We start from the raw sequence: 27225 nt of genomic DNA on the forward strand, positions 1-27225 counted from the left end.
TCATGTTACATTTTGCACTAAACCTTGCAAAAAATTCTGAGTAGGCTGAAGATCATAGCAAAAAATAATAATAATAATTACTTAATATTAGTGAGTAGCCTTGTCCAATTAATTTGCACGATAATTGTTCATTTTATTATTATTATTGCATTATTTATATGCTGTCTTTTCAACAAGTTGCCCAAGATGATGTATATAAAACAAAGGATAAGAAATACAAAAGCCATATTTGAACATCTGCATCAGTATTTTAAAACCATTAAATCTGGATACTGTTTTTGTCATCTTTTTTTTTAAAAAAAATGAGTATACTATTTTATCCAAACTTTTGAAAGGTTTTATTGTTTTTATTTTTATAAAGAGATACATAAACCTTGCTAAATAAATAAAAAATGGAATAGCAGCCCATCGGGAAATAAACCAGCTTAAAGTATTAGACTTGCAATCCTGATAAACACAGTTACTCACAATAATGTCCATTGAACTCAGTGGGTCTTCTTTCTGAGTAGGCACGCGTAGGATTGAGCTGTTAGTGAACTAAAAGTCTTCTCTAAATCATGGTGGGCAGCAAGGCACAAAGGTGGAACTTCTACAACAACAGGGTATCTGCAGAGAACCCTTGTTCCAACAGACTAGCTATCCAAAAGTGGAATTTCCTAGGTCATATCCATCCCTGGTCACCTGTGAGGACTTAACACTTATCCAGAAAGCCAAAGTGCCCAAGAATTATTGGCCCACTCAGCCATCCACTCAGTCACCTTGCCCCCCAAAATGGCATGCATATGAAACCCTTCCAACAAGGAAGTCTGTCTTCCCCTCCCCAAAAAACCTTTTCCTTCCCTAAAAGGATGCCTAAAAAGGACATAGCGGTCCTAGAACTCCTTCTCACACTTTCCTTGTGCCCCCCCCCCCCAGTTTTCACTTTTAAGTAATTTTTACTTAAAAGGGACAGCTGCAGATTAACTAACAATAGAGGGAAAGTTTAAGGAAGACTGTAAATTTATTTAAGATTGAGATACTCAGATTACCTTTAACATATAACCAATTCCAGGAGTGCTGCAAAACCGCAGTGAAGGGCTTGTCTGCACTTCCAGTTGTTCCATGCCTAGAAAACACAGGTTCAAGTGGGTACCTGCTTGTCCTGTGCTTTCCCTGCCACTTTCCCCAGGAAAATCCCATCTTTTGTGCTGAAGCAGAGCAGAACTTCCATCTGCAGAAAACCCAGTTGTTGTTTGCTCTGATTCATCACTAAAGAACAAGTTTTCCTGGGGGGAAAGCAGCTTTATTTATTAATTTACAAACAATGAATAGTAATTACATGATACAACATAATAAAACATCAGAAATACAGCCAGAAAAACGAAAGTGTGGAGAAGCCTAAGGTGTGGTATAGAACCTTCCTACCACCTTTGCTCCAATACTGACCCATAGATGCTATATTCAGCACCCATTTAGGTGCGCGTGGACTATTTTTTTTAAAAATGCACTTTACATTTTTACCTGCTTAAAAGTTCTATTCCATTTCAAAAAGCCAACTTTTGGAGTGGCTCCATGATTGTCACAAGGGTCAGCTCATCAGCATTCTGCATATATATTTTTCAGGAAAGGGAATCAATGAGGAAGAGGGCTTGTGATTGTCAGAAATGTCAGCCAGCCAACATTCAACATGTGTGCATGTTTTTGAGGAATGGGGAGGGACAAAGCAGGGACTTTTTAATCGTCATAAACCTCACCCAATCACCTCTCTGGATATCTAGCTTCAACTGAGAACATGAAGACTCTGCTGCTCCTGGGCTTAATTCTCTTAGGCCAGGATCCACAGCCTGTTCATGGGTACAACATTTGGATTAAAAAAAATAAATAACCAGGAAATATTGGAACTGGATATGAGACAACGTCATTCTAATATAATTTCAGCAGACCGCAAGGAGAACTATTTTAAAACCCTCTATCAATAGTAAATACTTTATAAATTATATGTATATAGGTAAAGGTACCCCTGCCCGTACGGGCCAGTCGTGTCCGACTCTGGGGTTGCGCGCCCATCTCGCTTAAGAGGCCAGGGGCCAGCGCTGTCTGGAGACACTTCCGGGTCACGTGGCCAGTGTGACAAGCTGCATCTGGTGAGCCAGCGCAGCACACGGAACGCTGTTTACCTTCCCGCTGGTAAGCGGTCCCTATTTATCTACTTGCACCCAGGGGTGCTTTCGAACTGCTAGGTTGGCAGGCGCTGGGACCGAGCAACGGGAGCGCACCCCGCCGCGGGGATTCGAACCGCTGACCTGACGATCGGCAAGTCCTAGGCGCTGAGGTTTTACCCACAGCGCCACCCGCGTCCCATATATATATATATATATATATATATATATATATATATATAATCAGATTGGATAAATGTTGGAGATTTGGATTAAATAAAGCAAATTACATACATATCTCTGATATGTTATGATAATAAATTAAGAAAAAAGTATTTGCGTGTGTGTACAAAAAAGCCTTTTAAAAAGTCTGAAAAAAGCCTTTATATACAAAAATAATATAATTTTATTAAGACTTTTCAACATGCAGTAAAAAACAGAAACAAAACAAGAAATAAGATAAAAGCAAGCAGATAGAGAGATAAGAATAATAACAGAAAGAGAGAAAGAGGGAGGGAGGGAGGGAGGGAGAAGTAAAAGTGACTTGCAACTATCCATCTGTCAGTTGTGCCTGCAAAAGTTCCTCATAATAATCCAATATTCAATCCAGAGTAATATCCAGTTATTCCTCCCTCTGCTAGCTGATGTTAAGTTAAATTCAGGCATCTCGGGTTCATTTCTTTTCCTTCCCATCCAAGAAGTCCAAAAGAGGTTCTCCAATTATTGGTATATGTAAGAGTCAGCCTTAATCTTCCTCCGGTCCAACCTCACAACTTTACCTCCAAATTTAAAAAGACAATCAGTCCTTATTCTTCATTCCTCATGAGTTTCTTTGCTGTTATATAATAAGACAATATTCCTAAATGATTATGACTTATGTAGACATTAACTCACATTCTCAAAAAAGTATCCATATCTTCCAGTTCCATTGGGCATGTTCCATTGGGCAGCTTCCAGGAAGCTGGGCATGTTTAGCCTGGAGAAGAGGAGGTTAAGGGGTGATATGATAGCCATGTTCAAATATATAAAAGGATGTCACATAGAGGAGGGAGAAAGGTTGTTTTCTGCTGCTCCAGAGAAGCGGACACGGAGCAATGGATCCAAACTACAAGAAAGAAGATTCCACCTAAACATTAGGAAGAACTTCCTGACAGTAAGAGCTGTTCGACAGTGGAATTTGCTGCCAAGGAGTGTGGTGGAGTCTCCTTCTTTGGAGGTCTTTAAGCAGAGGCTTGACAACCATATGTCAGGAGTGCTCTGATGGTGTTTCCTGCTTGGCAGGGGGTTGGACTCGATGGCCCTTGTGATCTCTTCCAACTCTATGATTCTATGCCTGTTGCCATGGTCTTCCATCCTTGTCATTTAGCCCCCCCCCCCATTTCCTTTATTTCCATTCTTTTTTTCCAAAAAATATTGCAGGAGGCATGGTCACGTTTTCTTCTGAGTTGATTCCATGCTGTACACAAAGTCCTCCTTCCATGAATTCCATCTCCTTCAACATCGTAACTCCCACTCCTGGTCACTCACCTGTCTGATAGGATTTCTTAATTCCACATCAGTGAGTAATTCATCTAGAGCATCTAGGAGTTAATCCCAATATTATCTCTGTTCAACAGAGACAAAAACAGCAGATAATCTCTGCCATTAGTCACCACTTAATTACATCTTTCAGGAGCTCCTGAGAGATGCGGCCGACCTGCAATGGCTCCCTCCTCTAGAAGTCTGTTCAGTACATTTTATATTTATATTTATCTTTCTTTAATTCTTTCTCTTCCCAGGTATGATTCTGATGGACATTTAACCAATGCAACATTTCCGACGGGTGAGGTCAGCAGCTTCCATAGTGACGTAGAAAAACTGATGAGAGTTGAAATCGACACTTCAAACAGGGAGAATGTGATCACAGCTACAAATTTTTCAGCTACCTCAACTATCTACACATTAAAACAAGGTACATTTAGTTTCCCCTTCACCACACTTGCGTGAACTCTGGCAGTTTCTGCTTGCTAAATGCATTTAGGAAAACTCTGCTCATTAGTTTATTGGGGCCTGATATTCTAGTTCCTACTACATCAAGTTATCTTCAACCTTTTCAGACCCAAGACCCACTTTTAACCCAAACATGCATTTGCAAACCCATTTCTTAATCTTTTACCATGTGTTTGCATGGGGGTCATGCTTCTGTTGTGATCCTCCTTGGATCAGTGCACGATCCACTAGTGGGTCCTGACCTACCAGTTGAAGACCAGGTTACTAGATTATTGTAACAAGTTAGTAAAAAGAAACTGATAAACACGTTTAAAATGACAGAGCAGCATTTATACATCTCATAGATCTTAGTGAGATGTCAGCACGCAGCTTGTCACTAATCTTGGCTTCTTTACCCCACAGGGTTGGGAGGTGACCAGTGTAACACATCAAATAAATAAATAAATAAATAAATAAAATTACAGACCCATCAGCCTACCATATGTCCCAGTTAAATTTTGATAAAGTGTGGCATCTTCATCTTCAGCACCCTAGGATCAACTTACAGTACTACTGTACTGTAAGTTGTACTACAGTACATCTTGGGACACTTGCAGTAGGGCTATCGTTACACTTCCTTTCATTGCAAATCTGCCCTTCAGATGTGTTAGATTACAACTCCCTTCATCCCTAGCCATTAGTTATGCTGGATGGGGATGATGTGAGTCCAACAACCTCTGGAGGGCCACAGCTTCCCCATGCCACCCATAACTTACCGTATTTTTCGCTCTATAACACGCACAGGCATTTCCTCCATAACATGCACAGACATTTCCCTTTACTTTCTAGGAGGAAAAAAGTGAGTGTTATGGTGCAAAAAATACGGTAATTGCTAGCATCGGACCAAACTTTAGATGCTGGAATATTCAAGAATTGGGGTGGCATTTCCAAGTTGACTCTCCCTCCATCACTCTTTCTATTAAAGAACAAAGCCAAGCTTTATTTCACAGCAACTTCATGCTGCAGGGGTGAAGGAACTATTGAGATGGTCTGCCCTAAGATACTTATGGAGTCAGAAGGGTTCCTGGATGCTCTGGGGGATTTCCCAGCTGATATGGCTGGTGCTCCTGTCAAGGCTCCTGTCACAGTGTGGAATGTTTAAGTGTCTAGAGCCATTGACACAATGCTCCTGGGTGCCTTCATTGTAGCTGTGGAGCACGTAGGTCACTGTGTTACTCTAGTGACCCGCATGTAATGAAACAGGACAGTCAAAAGCTAGAGTGCAGGTGGCATAAATCTTAGTCAGAACCTGTGGAAACACATGTGAGGTAGCATTGCCATATGAAGAAAGCCTACTGCTCTGCCGCCATTGCGTCCACAAGTAGCCATTTAGCAGAGTTCTTCTGAGTAGTGAATGGGCTTTTGCCATCTGACCAAAAAAGATTCCTTACCCCTGCTGTAGCTTTTTAGTCACCATGACCACTTGCAGGGACAATGGGAATTGTAGTTCAGCAGTAGCTGGAAGGCTGCAGGTTCTTGCTTTATCCAGTGATAACAAATCAGACTGGGTTTTCCATGCCCTAAATCTCAAGGGGACATTCTGTATGCCTAGGAGTTCAGCTCTTGATGTGCAGGAAGGCTGCCATCAGAGAGGGAAGTCCATGTGAACCTGCTTTGCATGCAAAAGGACCTGTGTTCAATTTCATGTGGTCGTGAAAATCTTGTTTTTATTTTTGAGGGCATGAAAAATTGTGGACATTTTCTTACGCTAAAAAAGGGGGGGGGAGCCAATGTGGTATAGTAGCTACAGCAGAAGCTAGAAGCTAGGGTTTTGATTTTTTTCGACCCAAGGGTCACATTGCCATTTGGCCAGCTTTCCAGAGGCCACATGCCAGTGGTGAGTGGGGCTGGTGGCACAAGTGGCTAAGGCATTGAATGTGAATTTTTACATTTGTTTCATGGGCTGGTTTCTACACACACTTGCACACCTCTCTCTGTCCTCCATCTAGGCAAGCTAGGGACATTGTCAGTATTCAAAGACACATCCCAGACAGACAAAAACAATCAGAGAGAATGTGAAGCAATACCAGTGAGGAGGAGTGTGGCCTGGGGAGAAAGGATGTGGTAGGGGAGAATCCAAAGGGCTGGGGGGGGGGGGGACACCTTTGGCTCTCAGGCCCTCTGTTCTCAACCTCTGGGTTTGAGTGTCAGACAAGGACCTGGGGGACCAGGGTTCCACTCCCCCCTCAGCCACGAAACTCACTGTGTGGCCTTTGTCCCCATCACAGTCTCTCAGCCAACCTACTTCATGTGGGGTTATTGTTGTTGTTGTTAGGCCAAAATACCATGTGGAGTTTTGAGGGTTTGGCCTTTGTTTGTTGTTTTTTTAGGCCAAAATGGAGAGAGAGAGAATCACTTTGAGTTCCTTGGAGGAAAGGTGGAATATAATATTATACACCTTTAGGTGCTAGGCAAAAACATTCCTTTTTAACCAGGCCTTCGGTTGATTTGATTGACATTCTGTGTCTTTTTAAAATGTGGGTTTGGGGTGGGGGTTATTGGCTTGTTTTTATTTTGATTATATATTTTGTGGTTTTATACTTCGATTTTGTTCTGTGACCTCAGGGTATAGGGCAATATATAAATTCAATAAATAACAATAAATAACAATAATGCCACAATACATACATAGCATACATACATACATACATACATTTTGCAATATTTCATAGCACATGCAGGCATTTCATTTTAACTCAGATTATCTTCATCTTTCTTACAATGCTCTCAGTTGTTACAACATTAGTACAATTTCCACAGCTGCATTTTAGCTGTTTAATTATACAATCACCAGTTTTGACTTTAGCTGCATATTAAATTCCCCAGGCAACAGGTTTTTCAGTAGCAGCCCAAAGGTAGTAAATAATGAAGTACACCAAAGGCTAACTTAAGGTTTCATAAGTTGAAAAGTCTCTGAAATCAAAATACCTTTAATCAAGATGAAGGGTGTTGCTAATATGTAAATTTACTAAGGTCTGGGTGTAGTAACAATAAGCTGTATGCCTTAAAAGTATGGGAGGTCGCCCCCCCCCCCCCCCAATTACAAAGACTTACAGATGTTGGCAATGCCTACTGCTATCTGACTATGCATAAATATAATCTTTACACACACAGCAGTTGCTTCATGAAGCTGAAAAAAACTGAACTCTTTCCCCTTCCTTGTTTTGTTGCTGACAGACAACATTCAGAATATATATCGGGTCAGTCCAGATGGGTCACTGAGAGTCACTTTTGCCAGCGGAATGGAGATCACTCTGAACACAGAACCTCACATCCTAGCTGGCGTTGTCAATCCTACTTTAGGAAAATGCAATATCTCTTTACCCGGAGAGCATAACTCCAATCTTATTGAGTGGAGACAAAGGAAGGAACAGACCAAAGGCAATATCTCTGCATTTGAGAGAAGGTTACGGGTAAGGTTTTCATCTCATGTGTCAAATGAAGCATTCTTTGGGAAGGCAATCGCATCTGAGAATCACGTTAAGCTGCTGTTATTGTAAATATGCCTGTGCTCTCCAGTCTGCGCTGTCTGATTATTTGTTTTTGTGTCCAATACATGGTGTTGGTGCTGATCTTTCAAGCCCTAAACAGTTTGAGGCAGTCTGAAGGATTCCCTGTATTTATATGAACGTGTTAGTGCAGCTGGGGTTAGTGCAGCCTGTCACTATTTTGTGGGAGGGATTCAAGTATATATGGTTCATTTAAGGCCAATATGCAATATAAATTCAAAGCAGTGTCATCATACTACATTAAACAATCATGGCTTCCCCTTAGGCTCCAGAGACACATTGTTAGTTAAGAAGGCTAAGAGTTGTTAGGAGATCCCTGTTCCTCTCAGTGAGTTGGGAGGGGCATGTTTCTCATCCCATTAACAAACATGCAATACAACTGTCCTGGGTCCCCAAGCCACATTATATGGTTTCTTCCAACCTATTGACACACCATATGCAGTTTCATGACCTTTCCCTGACCGTTTGTATGTGGAAGAATGATGCTGTTTTGTAACACCCCGTTCTGCTAACATGGGCTGAGGTAATAAGCATGCCCCATTAGAAAATTATAGGCATCGAGAGATATTTTATGCCCCAGGGTAAGTGTTTGTTTGTTTGTTTGTTTGTTTCCAGAAGGAAAATGACAAGTGGCAGCTGACTGAAATTTGTAGACATTGTACAGGTGGCAGTGTGAAAATGTCCTAGGAGGACTATCATGTAGGTCTACTAATGTGTAAATTACAGAAGTAAAAGTGGACCTGGGGGAAGTGGACCGAAATTAAGACCCATGTCCCTTCCCTGGATTACACCCTCCTCGCAGACCACACCCCTCACTGTTCAGGATCCATGAGTGTTTTCGCTGGCTGGAATATGTTCTTGAACAGTGATACTGGGAAGACTCTGCCCACTGATGGAGAAAGGAGGTGTGGTGGGTGCAGTCCGCCCCAGGTGTCATCCCTGAGGGGGGTGACATCGCCGCCCTGCCCCCCTGGGATGCTCCTCCTGCCCCCGGGTGCACAGCATGTGAGCTTCTCTGGGTGCCAGAGCAGCTAGCTCTGCCTCTGTGTGACTGGAAGGTAGCCTACTTTACAAAGGTACATCCATTGTGCTACCCACTTTTGTCTCCAGCTTCACTTACTAATGGCATATAGCCCTTGGAAGACTGACATCAAGGGAATGCGGCCCTCAGACTGAAAAGGGTTCCTCAGCTCTGACATAACAGTATGCCCAGGAATAAGGGCAGGGGAGAATGGACATAATTCACTGGAAATAAAGGGAAGGAATGGGAAGTGTCATTTTTTGAAACTATTTTTGGAACTAGATAAGAATTAGGGGACATAAAAAGCTTGCCTCTCATTTGAGCTGCCCTTTTATGACAGACCCCCCAAGTTCGTTTCCAAGCCCATCTCCGATTAATTGTGTTGGCATCTCCTGTTCTGTGTTTACACAGAGCTGCTGCCATCACACCCAGTTTGCCTTTATGGCTTGTATTTTAACCAGAGTATTAACAGTTCCCTATGGCAGGTGGTCAATATTTTTCTGTTTAATTAACGGACTTAAGTTTAAGACCCAAAGACATCAATAATGTGCAGGAAAAATGCTTTAGGAAATCTCTTTTCCATTTGACAGAATTACTCCTTTGGGAAGCCTTGATGAGTACAGTGAATAGTTAGCATTCAAGCTAATGGTCTAATGACAACGATCCACGTACATAGTGATTATGATAGATCTGTCAAATCCGAAGGGAGGAGGAAAGCATGGGATGTTCCAGTCCTTCCCCCTTCCCAGTGTCACTCATTTATTCTTCCCAACTCCTCACCTTATTATTTATTAAATTTATATACCACTCTTCATCTGAAGATTACAGGGTGGTTTGCAACATTAACCATCCTCTTTGCAAATTTAGGCCTTCTTTTTCATTCCCCAAATTGAACACAGCTTCCATGCTCTGAAGAGGAGGCAAGGAACATTGCTTCTCCACTACCAGAAACTGTGTTTGGAATGTTGGTGAGAGAGAAGACATCACAGTCTTTCTCCTTCCACCTTCCAACTAAATCTAGGAACTCAGCTGTACAGCTGCAAATAAAACGTTTTAAATGTGTTGTAAACTGTAATATACAAATGTGACACTAAATGGCAACAGTGAGCTATGCCAAATTCTATGTATTTTTCAAAACCTTTTTTAAAAAAAGCATTTTCACAGCGTTTTTTACATGTGTGTAGATTCCACCTAGGTTCATGTTTGAGGCATCTCAGAGTTATCTGATTGGCAACTATGAGGAACAGTATATTGGACTAAATAGAACTTTGGTCCAATCCAGCAGGATTCCATTTTTTCTTACAGCAAGGGGAAGGAGTGATTATGAAAAATGTACCAGCGAATAGATGCATGTGTGTGTACACATACTTATCTCAGTGCTTGGAATAAACCAGTTCAGTTTAATGAATTTAACTGAATTAGTTCAATATCTCTGAATTATACCTAAACGTAATTCCCATAATTGCTGAGTAAAGTGAACATGGATTAAAATTGTGTTGGTGTAGAAATTTGCTCGATTTGTAGTTTAAGTTCATGTGTTTTTTCCTCTTTATACTCTTTGGCCTTCTAGGCTTAAAGATCAAAATTTTGGGGTAAAATAGACTACACAATTCACATTCCAGTTTTGAGTGTGTTTTTGTGTTATCTTAGTCTTCTTAAGTACAGTGGTACCTCAGTTTTCAAATGTAATCTGGTCCGGAAGACCATTCAAGTTCCAAAACGTTCGAAAACGTTTTGAACTCAATACGGAAGCTATGTTTCCTGTTCAACTTCCAAGGCGCGTTCGAAAACTGAAGGATTTACTTCTGGGTTTACGGCATTCAGGTTCCGAAACATTCATCAACAGAGACGTTCCAAAACCGAGGTACCTCTGTATTTTTTATACATCAGCACAGCAGCTTGTAATATTCTGAGGGCTGAAAAATATTGCCAAGAATCATTTGGATGAACTTGAGTTAGAGCTGTGAACTGAGCGCAAACCAAATTAGTTCATTTTGTAAAGGGAAGAATGTGAACTAGAATTATTATATTTTCCCGTCTATAAGACGTCCCATGTAAAGACTCCCCCTATTTTGGGTGACTCAGATTTAAGAAAATGGAGGAGATGGCCCTGTGTACAAGACACCCCCTTATTTTTGACATTTTTTAGGAGGGAAAACCTAGTCTTATACACGGAAAAATACGGTTCTTCCCTTTTGGACACGTTGAACTAGAACTTTTAAAAACGCACTTTCCAAGCTCTGGTTTCACCACCACTAACTTTTATTGGGAGTCCTGAAACCCTCTGGTTCCCTTGAGCTTACTGTGAGTGAATGATACCAGTATTTTCAGCACATTAGAATTGGCACTTGAGAGAATGAGCTTACTGTTAGCATTTAGGATACTGGGTTTGTCACAGTCCAGTCATGATTAGAAAGGGGATCTTTCCTGCAGCAGTGCGAGACATTTTGCCACCTGAAGCCTCCCACCACCAGGCAACAACCTCCCCCATATCTTCTCTCTCCTCTGCAGGCTCTCCTTAAGGCCCTCTGGAGACATCTCAGCCATGCTTCACTCTGAGGGACACAGAGTCTATTCTCAGAGTAAGGCACTATGGGCAAGTTGGACCTGAAGAGCTGTTGTACTGCTGCCATTTTTTGCAGTGGAAAATACCATTTAAATTACTGCTCTCTGGGGCTACCTCACCAACAGTACTTTGCTCTGAAAAGGACACTTCCTTAGAATGAGGCACAGGTTACTTGAAATTTCCTGCAAGAGTCTCAACTCTACTTTCATGGAGCAGCAAAATGGCAGTGATACACACAGAATCATAGGTGGTGGTGAATGGGGAGAAATGATGGGAGGCCACCCTCTGCTATCCATCCCTTCACAGAATGAACCAGTTTCAGATCATAGTTCGGTTCATTGGCAGACATCTGAAGGCAGACTCATCCCAATCCACTGCCTGAGGATAGACGCTCACCTTGACTAATGGCACTTTTAAAGACTCAAAATGAGTGCAATCCAGAGGTACATGAGCCTGTCTCCCACTGTTATTAGATGGTCTTTTAACTCGATTAACAGGTTGTTAACTCGCACTGGTTTTCCTACCCACATCCTGGGACTTTTAAGCAAGCTTAAATGTATTCTCTGTGCCCATAACTTTTTAACTTTGTCATTACTATGCAAACTGTGATTTCAGGTGGAACAATTTCCTTGCTGTGTTTAGTTATAAAGGGCTCTTCCTTCACCTCTCTTAGCTGCATTTTTAGACCAAGAAGACTTTCAGTGTGGAGAACCTGAGGCCTGGAGGCCAAATGCAGCCCTTTTCATCTCTCTCCCCCCGTCCCTTGGCATACTCATGGTTCCTGGTTCCTGCTCCAATAGCATTTGCCTGGCTGGAATATGTCCTTGAACTCTAGTATTGCTTCTTGCTTCCTTGGAGAGAGGATAGAGACGGGTGGGGGTGACTGTGTGTAAAAATTAGCCTATTATTCATAAGTGAAATTCACATCCATTTATCCATGAACGTTTACCTCTGGCTCTGTCAATTGCTGCCATGTGGCCCCTAGAAGGCTGCCCAGAAGGGATTGTGGCCCTTTGCCTGAAAAAGGTTCCCAAGCCCTGCTTTATCTCCTCTCCTGGAGGGACAAATACCAGCTTTGGTAGGGCAAATTTGGACTGCGCTGTGATCCTCCCATCACAGGCATTCCCTTCTGAATTTTTCAGCTTACACTTTCCCTTCACATCATTCAGTGAGCTCCTGTCATTAATCCCTCTTGCGCAGCTGCCTGTGAATGCAGAGCTATCCATCAAACTGGTCCCAGCATGCTGAAACATGAAATTTGGTAGGAACAAGCAATTTAGCTGCTTTCAGAGGTCCCACGTGGTAGGTAGTAATTTCAGGTTTGCTAACTGCAAGGTTGGTGATAGGGATGGCGTATCCTATCCTGTTCCTGCTGGTGCCTGGTGGAATGTCATTCTCTCACCACTCATACTGTGGCATTAACTTGCAGGTAGGAGATGCAATATGTAGGATTAGCCAAATGTTGTGCCCTCCATTTGTTGTTGTTAGACTACAGCTTCAATCATCCCTGACTATTGGCTATGCTGGCTGGGGCTGATGGGAGTTGGAGTCCATAATAGCTGCATGTTGACTACCCTTTGCATATTGCAAGAACTCGTAGGATTACTGTGGCCTTCTTCAAAGGCAAGTTGAGGATCAGCAAGAGCAAAATGCATTAAGTACAGTGATCTGTAAAGAAAAGCATATTGTCATTCCATTGCAGCTGCAAGTGTTAAGAGTAGCTCTGACTGGAGTTGTAGTCCACAACAACTGCACTTATGTCTCCTGATTACACATGTGGTTTCTCATCTAGCTAGGGATTCCAGATACCGTATTTTTCACTCTATAGGACGCACCCGACCATAGGATGCACCTTGTTTTAGAGGGGGAGAACAAGAAGAAAAAAAATATCCCCCTCTCTGTGCAGCGCCCCTTCAGCGAAGCGGCAGGAGAAACAGAGCCCCTTCCATTTCTCCTCCCGCTTAGCTGAAGGGGCACTGCGCCTTAGCTGAAGGGGCACCTACCCTTCAGTGAAGGCAACCTGAAGCCTCTGGGGCACGGCGGGAGCTCCTGCTGCGCTCCGGAGGCTTCAGGCGGCTATCTGGAGAGCGAGAGGGGTGGGGGCGCACCGACCCCTCTCACTCTCCAGGCTTCAGCAGAAGGCAACCTGAAGCCTCCGGAGCGCAGCGGGAGTTCCTGCTGTGCTCTGGAGGCTTCGGGTTCCTTTCACTGAAGCCAGGAGAGTCTCACTCTCCAGGCTTCAGCGAAAGCAACACGAAGCCTCTGGAGCACGGTGGGAGCGCTCCCACTGCGCTTCGGTGGCTTCGCGTTGCTATCGCTGAAGCCAAGGAGCCTGCATTCACTCCATAAGACACACACACATTTCCCCTTAATTTTTGGAGGGGAAAATGTGCGTCTTATAGAGCGAAAAATACAGTACATATTTGTTTATTCCATTTGTTGCATTTATTTTGTCCCCCAGTATTTGTTGAGACAGTTGCCTATTGTGTTCTCTGTGTGCACAGCAGGCTGGTGAAGAAAGGGACAGGGGAAATTTCCTTAGCAGTGAGACCAGACCCCTTTGTGCATGCTCAGAAGTGCCCGCCTACTTAATACTGAGTGGGAAGGAAACAAGCTGCAGTAGCATAGTGGAGAGAGGAAACAGCTCTGGACAGGCATGGAGGAACTCTTCATCATATATTCTAGGATTCAGTACTGTTACGGAAAACAATCATTCACGGCTCATCCACACTATTGGCCCCATGTTTTCTAGGCACAGGTCTGCACTTTAAAGTGGGGTTTCTTTTTGTTTTTGCCCTGGTGCTTTCTTTGTGAAATTCTGATCTTTAATGCTGAATTGGAACAAACAATAATTTGGGTTTTCAGGGAATTGCCATTTTGCCATTTGCTCCATTTCAGTGGTAAAGAGTGGGGAAAGCACCAGGGCAAGAGAAGAAAGCGCTCAGAAACAGTGCTTTAAGACATGGAACTGTGCCTAGAAACACACCACAAAAGGAAGTCTGCATGAGCCCTCAGTTGGGCACCAGTAGGTCTTGGCAAAAAAAACCAAAACCTGAATCCTGGGTAAGACAGGAAAGAATGGTCCATTTGCCTATGGCAAAGAAATGGATTGTGGTGGGGATGCTTGTTTACAAAAAGAATTTGCTAGGCTGAGTCCTGGTTGGCCTTAGAGGAAATTACTAGGTAGTAGAGAGAGGCAAGGAGGAACTGGGGTGGATCTTGTATGTGTGGGGAGGGGAACTGATGGTGTTCTCTGCATAGGGATTAAGTGATGTGTGTGTATTAGAAAAGAGAGCATTTATGTTTTCGACCTATAAAGCTTTAATAGCTCAAGTCTCCAATACCTCAAGGACCAACTTGCCCTGTATGAACCTACCTGGAACCTGAGATCAGCATCTAAGGCTCTGTGCATACACCCCACACCAGGAGAAGTTTGGAAGATTGCAACAAGAGAACAAGCCTCCTCTTGTGCAGTGACCCATGCTTTCTGTGGGCTGCCCTTCCAGCACTGGGCAAATATATATTTATTCTCCCAGGCAATTTGGACAGGGCTAAATGTCTGGCTTTTGATAATTTATATTTTTAGTGTTCACCTTTATGCAGGTGGGGTGGTTATTTAATGTTGGGTTGGGGCACCTGTGGCCCTCCATATATTGGTAGGCTGCAGCTTTCATTGGCTTTGGCCATGCTGGCTGGGGCTGATGGGAGTTGTAGTCCAACATCTGGAGCACTTCAGCAGGTTCCCCACTGCTGTTTTACATGGTTGGATGGTTTTTGTAGATTTGGGTATATGTTTTTAATGGACTGTGAATGTATATTTTGTGTGGTATTGTCCCTGTAAATCACTTTGGTACACCTTCTGGCAATGTGAACTGCCATATGCATAAATAAAATATATTGAAAGTGGTGTGACTCATGCTCAGGATCACACCATTCTTTCGCTGCAATGGTGTAGAAGTGGCAGTAATCCAGTGAGGGGAAAGCACATGCCTCAAGCCTTCATATTTTCCTAGACACCAGACCCCTGGTGAGCTTTGGCACATAACAGCCTTGAGAAAACTTATATCATCCTGAATCAGAATGAAAATGAGAGTGTATGGCAGTGTCAGGTTCTAAGAAACCAAAGTTATGTTACAGTGGACTTCAGTGGCCTGCTTCATGAAAGGAAGGGTGTGGCCAGAGATGGGAGGGATGAGGCTACTGGGAATTACTAAATAATCAGGCTTGTTACCATGAGACTGAAACCAGAAGTATCTGTTTGCCAATCTGCCAGTAAATTGAAATATTCATTTGAGGCCCTTACCTGAGTTTCTTCTGTAAGAATAAGGCAAGATTCCTGAAAGAAGATCTGCCCCTGAATAGACCTGAATGATCACTTAGATCAACTGGGAAAATTCTACTCATTGTGCTGCACCCTGTAGAACAGGCATTCCCAAACTCGGCCCTCCAGATGTTTTGGGACTACAACTCCCATCATTCCTAGCTAACAGGACCAGTGGTCAGTGATGATGGGAATTGTAGTCCCAAAAACATCTGGAGGGCTGAGTTTGGGGGTGCCTGCTATAGAATATAATAGAGCAGAAACAAAACACACAATTCTGCTATTGCCCCCAAACTGTGCAATGCCCTTTCCTCTGCCATCAGTTACTCCAGACATATTGTAAAGACATACCTTTTAGCACCAGGATTCAAGATTTGCCCCTATTTTATTGGCTTCAGTTCCCAGAATTCCTCTATTTCTTTTTATCTGCTTTTCTATTACCATTTTACTAGTTTTGTGTTTTATTTTTGTTTTAATGATATTGTTTCTTGTTTTAATGCTCTACACCACTTAATGTTCTTTCAAATATGTGTGTGTTGATAGGGAAGAGGGGCTTTTTGGTGGCAGTCCAGCTTTGATACACCCTCCTGGAGGAAGTAAGACTGGTGCTACTATTATATTGCTTTTGGTTCTGGAATAACATGTTTTTCTTTGCCCAGAGTTTTCAAATTGATTGTACTATCTTAAGTGGTTAGATAATTCATTTATCATATTTTATTATGTTGGTTTAACTATTTGTGTTTGTTTGTATATATATATATATATATATATATATATATATATATATAAGTTATATTCGATCTTGAAGTCTGCCTCCTTGGAGTCCTTATTTTGAATGAAGGCATGGTTTTAAAAAATGCAAAATAAATAAAATGCATATCTTCATCTACAGAATTGCTTCAGTTGAATTTGTGATGCTGTTCTTGCTTTATAAATTAGGCCCACAACAGAAACCTGCTCTCAATTGATTTTGACCACATCACAAGAACAGGGAAGATCTATGACGACCATCGGAAGTTCACTCTTCGGATTCTCTACGACCAGGCAGGCCGCCCAATCCTTTGGTCTCCCCTCAACAAATACAATGAAGTCAACATCACTTACTCACATTCTGGATTAGTGACCTTTATCCAGAGAGGGACATGGACTGAAAAGATGGAGTACGATCCAGGTGGGAAGATCATTTCCAGAACATGGGCAGATGGAAAAATATGGAGCTACACATACCTAGAAAAGGTGATTCATTTTTGTAAATGGTTTGTGAAGATTGCAGTGTAAATTTGATTATCCACATTTAGAAACTCAGAGAAGCCCCCACTGGGGAGAAAATAATTGGATTTAATTAGATTATTATTAATAATAATTACTTGCAAAAATGGCTTCTGAACTATTTAAAGCACTGTTTCCCAAACTTGGGTCTCCAGCTGATTTCAGACTACAGTTCCCATCATCCCATGCCACTGGTCTTGCTAGCTAGGGATGATGGGAATTGTAGTCCAAAAACAGCTGGAGTCTCAAGTTTGGGAAATAGTGCTTTAAAGTGTAAAACCAAATATAAAAATATATACACACATGTTAAAATACACCCAAAACAATCTCATCAAAACAATAAATACATCCATAAATAAAAATGCACGATAAAACAAGCCCATTAAAACAGCAAAACAATTAAAACAGCAATTAAAACTATCAGATCAGGAGGTCTAAACAGGTGTGTCTTCAATATCCAGCAGAATGTCTGTACAAATATAGGGCCTCTCATATTTCAGCAGAGAGAGCATTGAACACTGATGCAACCCAGAGATGGCGAATCTGGTGTCTTCCAGATGTTGCTGGACTCCAACTCCCAGCCAACATTGCCAATGCTCAGAGATGATGGAGGTTGTAGTCCAGCAACACCTTGAGGGCCACAGCTTCCCCATCCTTATTCTAGACTAAATAATTTTTATTTTAGATGAAGGATCTAAATTAGCAGTAATTGAGGAATTCAATTTCTATGAAATCCAGTGGGAATTGATCTCTCAGACTTATAGAGCTGCTCAGAACATTAAATATCTTTGAGATTTCATATTTCTCCAGTTCTTGCAAAACAGTTGTCAACTGATAAATCTTACCCAAACACAGTAATGTGTGTGTTTTAGAGTAAGATACTTTAGAAATGCATACGCACTGAGATAAAACAATGCTTTACAGTACATGCAGTTTTTCAGGGGAAATTTTTAATCTAAAAATTGGTGCATAGATTGGATGGGATGGACCTTTGAATGAACACATGTGAGACTAGCATGTAACTGTCCATCTCTAGCCCAAACTGAGGGGCCCAAACAGAATATGCTGAACCTGTGAGGTGTCATTGGTTCTTACACAACTCAAACATCCTCATCATCCTCATTATTAGACATAAGAAGATAAGAAGGCCCTGCTGGATCAGGCCAATGGCCCATCTAGTCCAGCATCCTGTTCTCACAGTGTGTTGTCAGAGTATATTACGGCGAGCAACCCTCTTCTCCATGAATTTGTCTTAATTCTCTTTCAAATCAAAGCTGTCTACGTTAGTGGTCATCATTGCCTCCTCTGGGAGCAAGGAATTACTATTACTTACATTTGCTTGTTTGTTTGTTTACATTTCCTCGAAGGAGCGCAAGGTGTCATATGTGGTTCTCTTCCTCTTTCTATTTTATCCTCACAACCAGAGAGGTACAGTAGGCTGAGAGCCAGCGACTAGCCCAAGGTCACCCAGTGAGCTTTGCAGTTAAGTGAGGACAAGAACCAGAGTCCTCTCCGTGTTATTCCAACACACTAACCACTATGCCATACTGTCTTGGAGAGGGGTTGTAACACAGGGGTGGAGCATGAGCTTTTGTGGGCAGAAGGTCCCTGATTCATTCCCTGAGATCTCCAATTAAAAGGATTGGATAACAAGGGATGGAAAAGACTCTTCTCTCTGTCCATTGCAGAGTAGGCATTACTGGGCCAGATGGAGGAACAGTCTGCCCAGGTAAAAGGCAGCTTTCTATGTTCCTTTCTATATTAACATGGGGCTCTCAGGTTTAGAGATGGTTTGAGCTTAGGAATACAAGTGAAATGGAGAGGTTTCCTGCTAAGGTCAGGATCCCCCTCCTTTTGCAGAAACCACTAATGAGCAGAAAGGCCTAAATGTCTGCTAACAGCTAATGACAGAGCGCCACTGAAAGTTACCTATTGGATTTAAATGGGCCTTGGGTGACATAGTTATGAGTGATGCAAAGATGAAATGTGGCATTTCATCTCCGTATCTGTGTTATCCAAGTCATCTCTACAGCATGCACTTTAAACTCGGAGGGGGGGTTACATTCCACATTACAAGTGTTAATGCTCAGTTTTACAATTCTTAAGGTGGCTTTGTGAGCATTAACTTTTCAATATGACAAGCTGCCTCTTAAGGGGCGGTGGGGAGGAGGACATGCTGGTTAACACATCCCAGAAGATTGACATGGTGAGATTTCAACAACAAAAATACATTTCTGCAAAACGAAAAGCAGGGGTGTGTGATTTTTCACCAACGCCATACCACGTCTAGCACCAAAAGGCTCCCAAACCCATGGAGACAGTGCTTTTTTTCTGGAGGTACTCAAGGGTACACAGTACCAGCACTCCCCCCCTTAAAAAATGTTAAAATTGTGGCGCTTACTGTAACAAGATCATGGTGAGTACCAGCACTTTTTTTCTTTAAAAAGGGGGGGGAGCACTGCATGGACCCAACTTTCACAGGCACAAGAGGCTTCAGAAGAAAGGGAGCGTCAGCAAAATATATCCTCCCCACTTCCATTTATGCATCTTCCTTGCTGGAGTGGTACTGTATTCTACAAAGGAAAACATCACAATACACCTGCTGGCAAGATGACACTTTATGTATCTGATGAAGTAGGCTGTAGTCCAGGAACGTGTATTCTATAATAAATTAGCCTTTAAGATGCTACAAACCCCTTAGTTCTTTTCGCAATACACATCATCTTCATTTTTAGGCTTTTTCAATGCATTGGGGGTTGGATCTAAAGAGCCAAAGAGCAGAAAGAAAATAGCTGCTGGCATTTTTCTGCAAGAGTTTGTGAAGCGGTTTAACAGGTAGCTCAGTCGTTTTCACACTTCCCTTGTGCAAGGGAAGGGGGATCCTTTTTTACTAAAACTTGTTGCCCCACTTGGTGCTCTAGCGCAAAGTGAGAATTTTCTGCGAATGCAGAATAAGTTCTGCATACAAAAGGGTGGTTTTGGATCCACCCCAATGTTCTTCTGAGCTCATGAGTGTTGCTTCATGGTATTTTCCCCCTCCCAACCCAATGGTTTAATCACAGTGTTGGAGAAATCTTGTACTCACTTTATGCATGAAGTAAGAGCATAATGAAATTTATGAGACAAACACTGGCATGGCTACTAGCTTGCTAAAAAGCAGGAAAGAGAGAGGGATTTCTGGTCACCTTCCCAGAGCAATATGCACAGGTATACCACCAAATACTGCTGTGCAAATGACTTGTCAATTTCCACATCGAGAATTTAAAAAATACACACGTTAATACAGGTGGCAAACATTTTGCGCGGGGGTTTTGTTCCTGCCTGCCCCCTCACGTGTTGGCGGAGCATATATAAGCCTGCTCCGTCCTGTGATGTATCTGTTCTTCCTTCTTCCGGGTCCAAAAGGACCTGCATGTTGGCAGTTGCACATCAGCTAGAAACACCTAAAATTTCTCTGCCTGTACATGAAAGCAAATAGCTGTAGCAACCTAAAACGAAATTACAAATTGCATCAAGCAGTGATGCAATAAAGATTTACTTAGACAACTTATTTCAGGCTGTACAATCTGTTTTTAAGGGCAAGGGAGATAGAATCCTTATAAAATTAATCACGGATCAAAAAGTGTTGGTTTGGCTTACTGGCCATCCATTATTTGTGGCCACTACCAATGACCTCCCCTCACTTGGGTCCTCTGGCATACACAGAGGGCTGCAGGGGACAGGACAATGCAGTGACATGTAGAAAGTACATAATAAGAGCCTTTCTTGTGCTACTCAGAGGGTATTCCTGCTACTACTCACTTCTTAAAAACTGCTGATTATAAAACTGTTTGGTGCCCGGGGTCCTGTTCACTAAGGGGTTCACTAATGGTAAGCTGGTGTGTGAATTTGTGGATCCCTGAGCCTAATACACATTTCAGATACGAACTCCTCATATTTACACAATGACAGTGATAATAAACCCAATCTTATTTAAAAGGTTCTTAACAATCATCCTTCCTGAAACAGATTTTTTTTTAAAAAGCATTCACTGTAAAAAATATTTCTAAATGTCTCCTTTGCATTTAATAATTACCAAACAAAAAAAATGCATATGTGAACATATCCTTCTCTCAAACATGGATTTCCAGAACCCCTTTTAAAATACGTAAGCACCTGAGTAGATTCTGTATTCCCTTTCCTGGTAAAAATAAGTCTTGATAAAGAGATCTCACCACATCCAAAACTACATATAGGCTCAGTTCGGACATCACATCTAAATGTGGATAAAGTAAAACTATGGTTTGGGGTGATTTCCAAATTGAGAACCATGGTTTGTGACTGGCTGGAAAAGACAGAATTAGAAACAATGGTTTGACATAGGTAAATACCATGGTTTGTGCTGACTATGATATGAGACGATGTCTGAATTAACTAACTGTAGTTAATGGTCACCTCTACCTCCAGAGACTGCTGCACAACAGAGACGGGAGTAAACTTATGAAGCTGAGTGCTGAGAGGATGAAAAAAGAAGGCAGACAAGCAGCCCTAAACCAGGGTCTGCCTGTGGTATGTTTGAAAACTCAAACCATGGTTTGGGTTCCAAACTATAGTTGGTACAAACTATGGTTTGGGATGGTGTCTGACTTGAGCCAACTTGTATTCTATCTGTATTCTGTCTCAGTACGTTTGCGTGCATTTTGTTGAGCTGAAAAGACATTTCTAACAATTGTTCATATATTTGTGTGTGTTTCAGGAATGTGGACAGGAAGGCTCAATTCAGTCATCCCAACTCCCGCCAGTCCCTTGAAGGGACTTAACAGGGACAAACTAATTGTTACAATGAGAGATCTATGATCTCCTATAATCTCCCCACCACCACTGCTGCCCTATAAACATCCACATGAGGTTTGGATGAGCCAAAAGAAGAGGGTCTAGACACACAGACTGGAGCTGCTATTAGTTGCAGAGTGGTAAGCATACAGGTACTATAAAGGGGCCCACATATGTCCTCTCCTCAACAAATAGCAGCTCCAGGGAGGAGTGTAATGTGCACTGGAAAATCGACACCAGGCAAACACTGCCTAAACCTCCAGTGCCAGCACCCTTATCTACTACTCCTATCTTGTTTGAAGATAATTACAATATGTCAGGACATCTCATCAGAGGCCTCTCAATTACAGGCACACCCACCCACATGTTTACAGTATGTGTGTTCTACTCACATGCAACCATATGTATATATATGCGATTCTGGGAAATAAATAAATAGAATCATACCAGGAAATGGCAGGAAAGAACTGGAGAGTTCTTGTGGCTCATGAGGAGATTCTCCCCAGAGCCCAAAGAGGAGGTCAATGATGGCTGAGGAAGCCCCAAAGAGACCTGAGGCACAGCAGGGCTTCATTTAGGCTGCTCAACCTCCCTGCCCAACAACTGACGTGTAGGGTGGCGCAACAGCAACACCTTGCCTTCAGCCAGCCCCAGAGCTTCAACTCTAGAGATTTTGGTCTGGATTGGAGAGAGCACCACTTCAAGCAATCGTTGCTCCATTCCAAATACTTCTGGAAGTTATATTTTGTTAAGGGTGCTGTGAGTTATTAGGAGACTCCAGTTCCTTTCACGGTCTTGCAATTCCCAGAGCAGTTTAAAAGCCAATCCTTCACGGGGAATATAGGAATTGTAGCTCTGGGAGGGCAGTAGGGGCCCCCTAAGAATTATCAGCATCTTTAACAAACTACAGCTCCCAGAAATCTTTGGGGGAAGCCATGGCTGTTTAGAGTGGTACTGTACTCTTTTAAATGTTTGCTTTAAATGTATGCTGTGAATGTTGCCTTTGCTTTTTGCTGGCACTCTTTGTTTCATAACTTTCTACAAGGGCTAGAGACTTACTTTAAACAAGAGGGGTGGGAAGGCACCAAGGAAGGCCTTCACGGGCCCCAGGTTGTGAACCAATGTCATCTTTTGTTGCTTGTTTGGTCTGTGCAGCAAAAGGAACAAACGTAAACATTTGGGAGCAGAAAGTGGGCCTATAGTTTAGTCTGTCTCTGGGAGCAGCTTCAGACATTTCAGAGAGAGGGGATACAACACCCTTGATACACATCTGCCTCAATGTCTGAAAAGCAAGCACCATGGATAGTGTTTGCAAAAGCTTTCTGCACATGCACAGCTTGTACATTCCTGCTGCACCCGATTCATTGACAGATGCTGCAGCAGTGGTGTACTAAGAGTCACTTTGAAGCCTCCTAAACCAGCCAGTTTTACTTGGAAAGGGAATGAATTAGGAATGCTCAGTGTCTTACAGGATCAAGAAGCCACTAGAGCTTGTTCAAATGAAATGAAGGGGAGGATCGATACCTATTTTGCTGCTCTGTGCTCATGATACAAACTCACCTTTTGATGACTTTCTGAAACCTGAGTGGTTTTATGTTGCTTTCATTGGTACACATAACTAGTCATGGGATTCCCTAATTAGATTTAAACAAAAGAAAAAAGTTATAACTCGTTTGCAAGTAGGGTTAGGGGAGAAATTCAATTCCGTTCACATTTTACAGTGAATCTCCCTAATTCACACTTCTCCACATTCACAAGCCAAAGCGCAGCCATCCTTCAAAGTTCATACTTCTCTGAATTTTGCAATGCACCTTCTACAGCCAGGTAATGCATACAAAAATGCATAGACTGTGGTAAATATATATATTTGTGAAAATGACATACAAAAATACATTATATTGGGAGAAATAGCCCTTCAAAAAGGTGTGTATTAGGAGATACTTGCACTAAAATGCTGACAAATTTTCATTACGAGAGTGTGTGTGTGTGTGTGAGAGAGAGAGAGAGAGAGAGAGAGAGAGAGAAATTTTTTGGAGAACTGAGCCCAATATCAGAAAAATGGGAAACTGAGAGTGACCAAAATCAACAAATTTGCCACCATTGCTTGCAAGTCATTGTGCTTGTTGTTTCTGTGTTTTTTCTTTCAGTCTGTGATGCTTCTCCTGCATAGTCAGCGTCGTTACATCTTTGAGTATGACCAGTCAGACTACCTACTATCTGTCACCATGCCAAGTATGGTACGCCACAGCTTTCAGACAATGCTGTCTGTTGGATACTTCCGCAATCTCTATTCCCCACCAGACAGCAGTGCATCTTTCATCCAGGACTTCACCAGAGACGGACGGCTTCTGCAGACCCTCTACCCGGGTACAGGGCGCAGGGTTCTCTACAAATACACCAAGCAGTCCAGACTGTCAGAAATTCTTTATGACACCACGCAAGTCTCCTTTACTTATGAAGAGTCATCAGGTGTTATTAAAACAATACACTTGATGCATGATGGATTTATTTGCACCATCAGATACAGGCAAACAGGTAGGTTGAAACTATATTATTATTTGGGCTGTGTCATATATTTGTGGTATATAGTAGTCATTTCACTGCACAGTTAAAAATTCAATACCTTAAGGTTTTTTTTAAAAAATAATAATAATATTATGATTACCTTTAGCTCATCTAGTATGGGAGCATGGCATAATGGCTGCCACAACTGAAAGAGAAGAAGAAAAATGGGACCACAAAATGGTAGCAGCCACTCCATCATGGGGAAAAGGAACCTACAGCAGTCACCACCATGTTTAGTGACAGAGAGAAGCTGCTTTTGCCTCTGTTAATAGATTGGAGGGTGGATATCCAGCCCTGCATTCCAGTGGAATGTGGGTATATTAAGAGGGAGGGGGTTGTTCATTGTAGAAAAGGCCAAGCCAGCATAAATAAGAACTGAGCAGAAAGAGCTGGCCTCTCACCTGTGGTAGATTTTTGACAGGATATGGACTGAGGTAATTTCACAGGTGCCATAGGAGGTACTGGCAGCCACACTGGTGCTTGTGGACATCATATTGATGACCCCGGTGTAGCTAGTCCTTCAGGCAGTCTTGTTTTATTATTACACTATTATTACTATTATATACTTTTGTGCTGTTTTCTTTCTTAAACATTTGCCCAATGTTTTATATGTAGGTCCACTTATTGGCCGCCAGATATTCAGATTTAGTGAAGAAGGTCTTGTGAACGCCAGATTTGACTACAGCTACAACAACTTTAGAGTAACCAGCATGCAGGCCATGATAAATGAAACCCCTCTCCCTATTGATCTGTATCGCTACGTTGATGTGTCTGGTAAAACTGAACAATTCGGAAAGTTCAGCGTAATCAATTACGACTTAAACCAAGTTATAACTACCACTGCTATGAAGCATACCAAATTTTTTAGTGCCAATGGCCAGGTGATTGAAGTGCAATACGAAATCCTTAAATCCATTGCCTACTGGATGACCGTTCAGTATGACAACATGGGCCGCATGGTGATTTGCGACATCCGAGTTGGAGTCGATGCAAACATAACAAGATACTCTTATGAATATGATGCTGATAGCCAACTTCAAACTGTGTCTGTGAACGACAAAACCCAGTGGCGTTACAGCTATGACCTCAATGGAAATATCAATTTACTTAGCCATGGAAACAGCGCTCGGCTTACTCCTCTGAGGTACGATCTCAGAGATCGTATCACAAGGCTGGGGGACATTCAGTACAAAATGGACGAGGATGGTTTCCTCAAACAAAGAGGAAATGACATCTTTGAGTACACCTCTAATGGCTTTCTGAACAGAGCCTACAACAGGGTTTCTGGGTGGACAATCCAGTATTGCTACGATGGGCTGGGGCGACGGGTGGCCAGCAAATCAAGTTCTGGACAACACCTCCAATTCTTCTACGCGGACCTTTCCAATCCAGTAAGAGTTACTCACTTATACAATCACAGTAGTTCAGAAATAACTTCCTTGTATTACGACCTTCAGGGTCACCTAATAGCCATGGAATTAAGCAGTGGAGAAGAATATTACGTTGCCTGTGACAACACCGGCACACCTTTAGCTATCTTCAGCAGTCGAGGTCAAGTGATAAAAGAAATTCTTTACACCCCTTACGGAGAGATCTATCAGGACACAAATTCAGATTTTGAGCTCATTATAGGTTTCCATGGAGGGTTGTATGATTCACTCACTAAACTGGTGCACTTGGGGCAAAGAGATTATGATGTCATCGCTGGGCGCTGGACAACACCAAACCACCATATCTGGGAAGAACTGAAGAACAACCCCAAGCCATTTAATCTGTATGCATTTGAAAATAATTATCCAGCTGGCAGAATCCAAGATGTGGCTAAATACACAACAGGTAAAGCATTTATTTAATTGGGTTGTGGGGGAGGGTAGTTTCTGGTCCAAATTTTAAAGACAGGAGTGCGTAACCTAAGGCCCAGGAGCTAAAGGGGATCTTCCTAACCTCTCTGTATGGCGTTGGAACTCTCTGCAGAATACGCAAACCACTGAGCCTGTTTCAGGCACAGAAGTTCAAGGTGTTACTTTTAGTATATGATAACTTGGGACCACTTTACCTACGAGATCACTTTACCCCACATGTATCCACTCAACCACTTGGATTGGTGGAATTGGCACTGCTGCAAGTGCCACTTAATGCTCATTCCGCATTTGTAAGAACTCAGTTGTTTCGTGCGGCGCCACCTGTACTTTGGAACTCCCTGCCTCTTGAAATCAAGCAGGCACCTCCACTTTACTCTTTTCGGTGCCTGCTAAAAACATTCTTGCTAGCCTGTCCAGATGCTTAGAAAGTTGAGGTCATTTTATAATCTGCTTTAGTTTTAGGTTTGTTTGTTTTTCCTTTTGCATGTTTTAAAGTAGGGCTGTAATTTTTATTATTATTATTATTATTTGCTGTCTTTTTTTGTAAACGGCTTCTTACAATCAAACGGTTTTCTTTAAATTTTATGAAATAAATAATAAATAATGAAAGTCTTTTTGCCTTACTTTACTCTTTTCGGCACCTGCTAAAAACATTCTTGCAAGCCTGTCCAGATGCTTATGTCCTTGAACTCTTACAAAGTCTCTAGTCCGCCTGGATATAGCTAGGAAAGGGGTGTGAGAGAGAGAGTGTGTGAAAACTATCTTAGTGTGTTGTTGTTGTTTAGTCGTTTAGTAGTGTCCGACTCTTCGTGACCCCATGGACCAGAGCACGCCAGGCACTTCTGTCCTCTACTGCCTCCCGCAGTTTGATCAAAGTCATGCTGGTAGCTTCAAGAACACCATCCAACCATCTCATCCTCTTTCGTCCCCTTCTCCTTGTGCCCTCCATCTTTCCCAACATCAGGGTCTCCCAACATCAGTGTACAAAGATGTAAATGTTACCTCTGTTGCTCCGCCCACTTTTGCCTCTGGCCCTGTCCAGGCCTGACATGTGGTCCCTGGAATGGAACACTTCCCTAAGGCTAGAAAAGGCTCCCCCAATGCTTTTATGACAGTGGATCTTGTGAATATGTT

At 42.3% G+C, this 27225-nt stretch overlaps 1 protein-coding gene across 12 annotated transcripts in view; it reads left to right on the plus strand.

Moving 5' to 3' along the window:
* TENM1 (teneurin transmembrane protein 1) overlaps positions 1–27225 on the plus strand; it is a 410060-nt gene that overhangs the window by 372431 nt on the left and 10404 nt on the right. For 8 of the 12 annotated variants that reach the window (XM_080991224.1, XM_080991231.1, XM_080991230.1 and 5 more), the window contains 6 exons: positions 3917–4089; positions 7344–7579; positions 16523–16819; positions 21299–21400; positions 23812–24199; positions 24845–26065. In XM_080991224.1, the coding sequence (XP_080847350.1) occupies positions 3917–4089; positions 7344–7579; positions 16523–16819; positions 21299–21400; positions 23812–24199; positions 24845–26065 (2417 nt within the window). The remainder of the gene's footprint in view (positions 1–3916; positions 4090–7343; positions 7580–16522; positions 16820–21298; positions 21401–23811; positions 24200–24844; positions 26066–27225) is intronic. The other 4 variants (XM_080991234.1, XM_080991235.1, XM_080991225.1 and 1 more) reach the window with 1 other exon arrangement.

Source organism: Podarcis pityusensis (genome assembly GCF_964106645.2).
Source record: "Podarcis pityusensis genome assembly, chromosome: Z".
NCBI lineage: Eukaryota > Metazoa > Chordata > Lepidosauria > Squamata > Lacertidae > Podarcis > Podarcis pityusensis.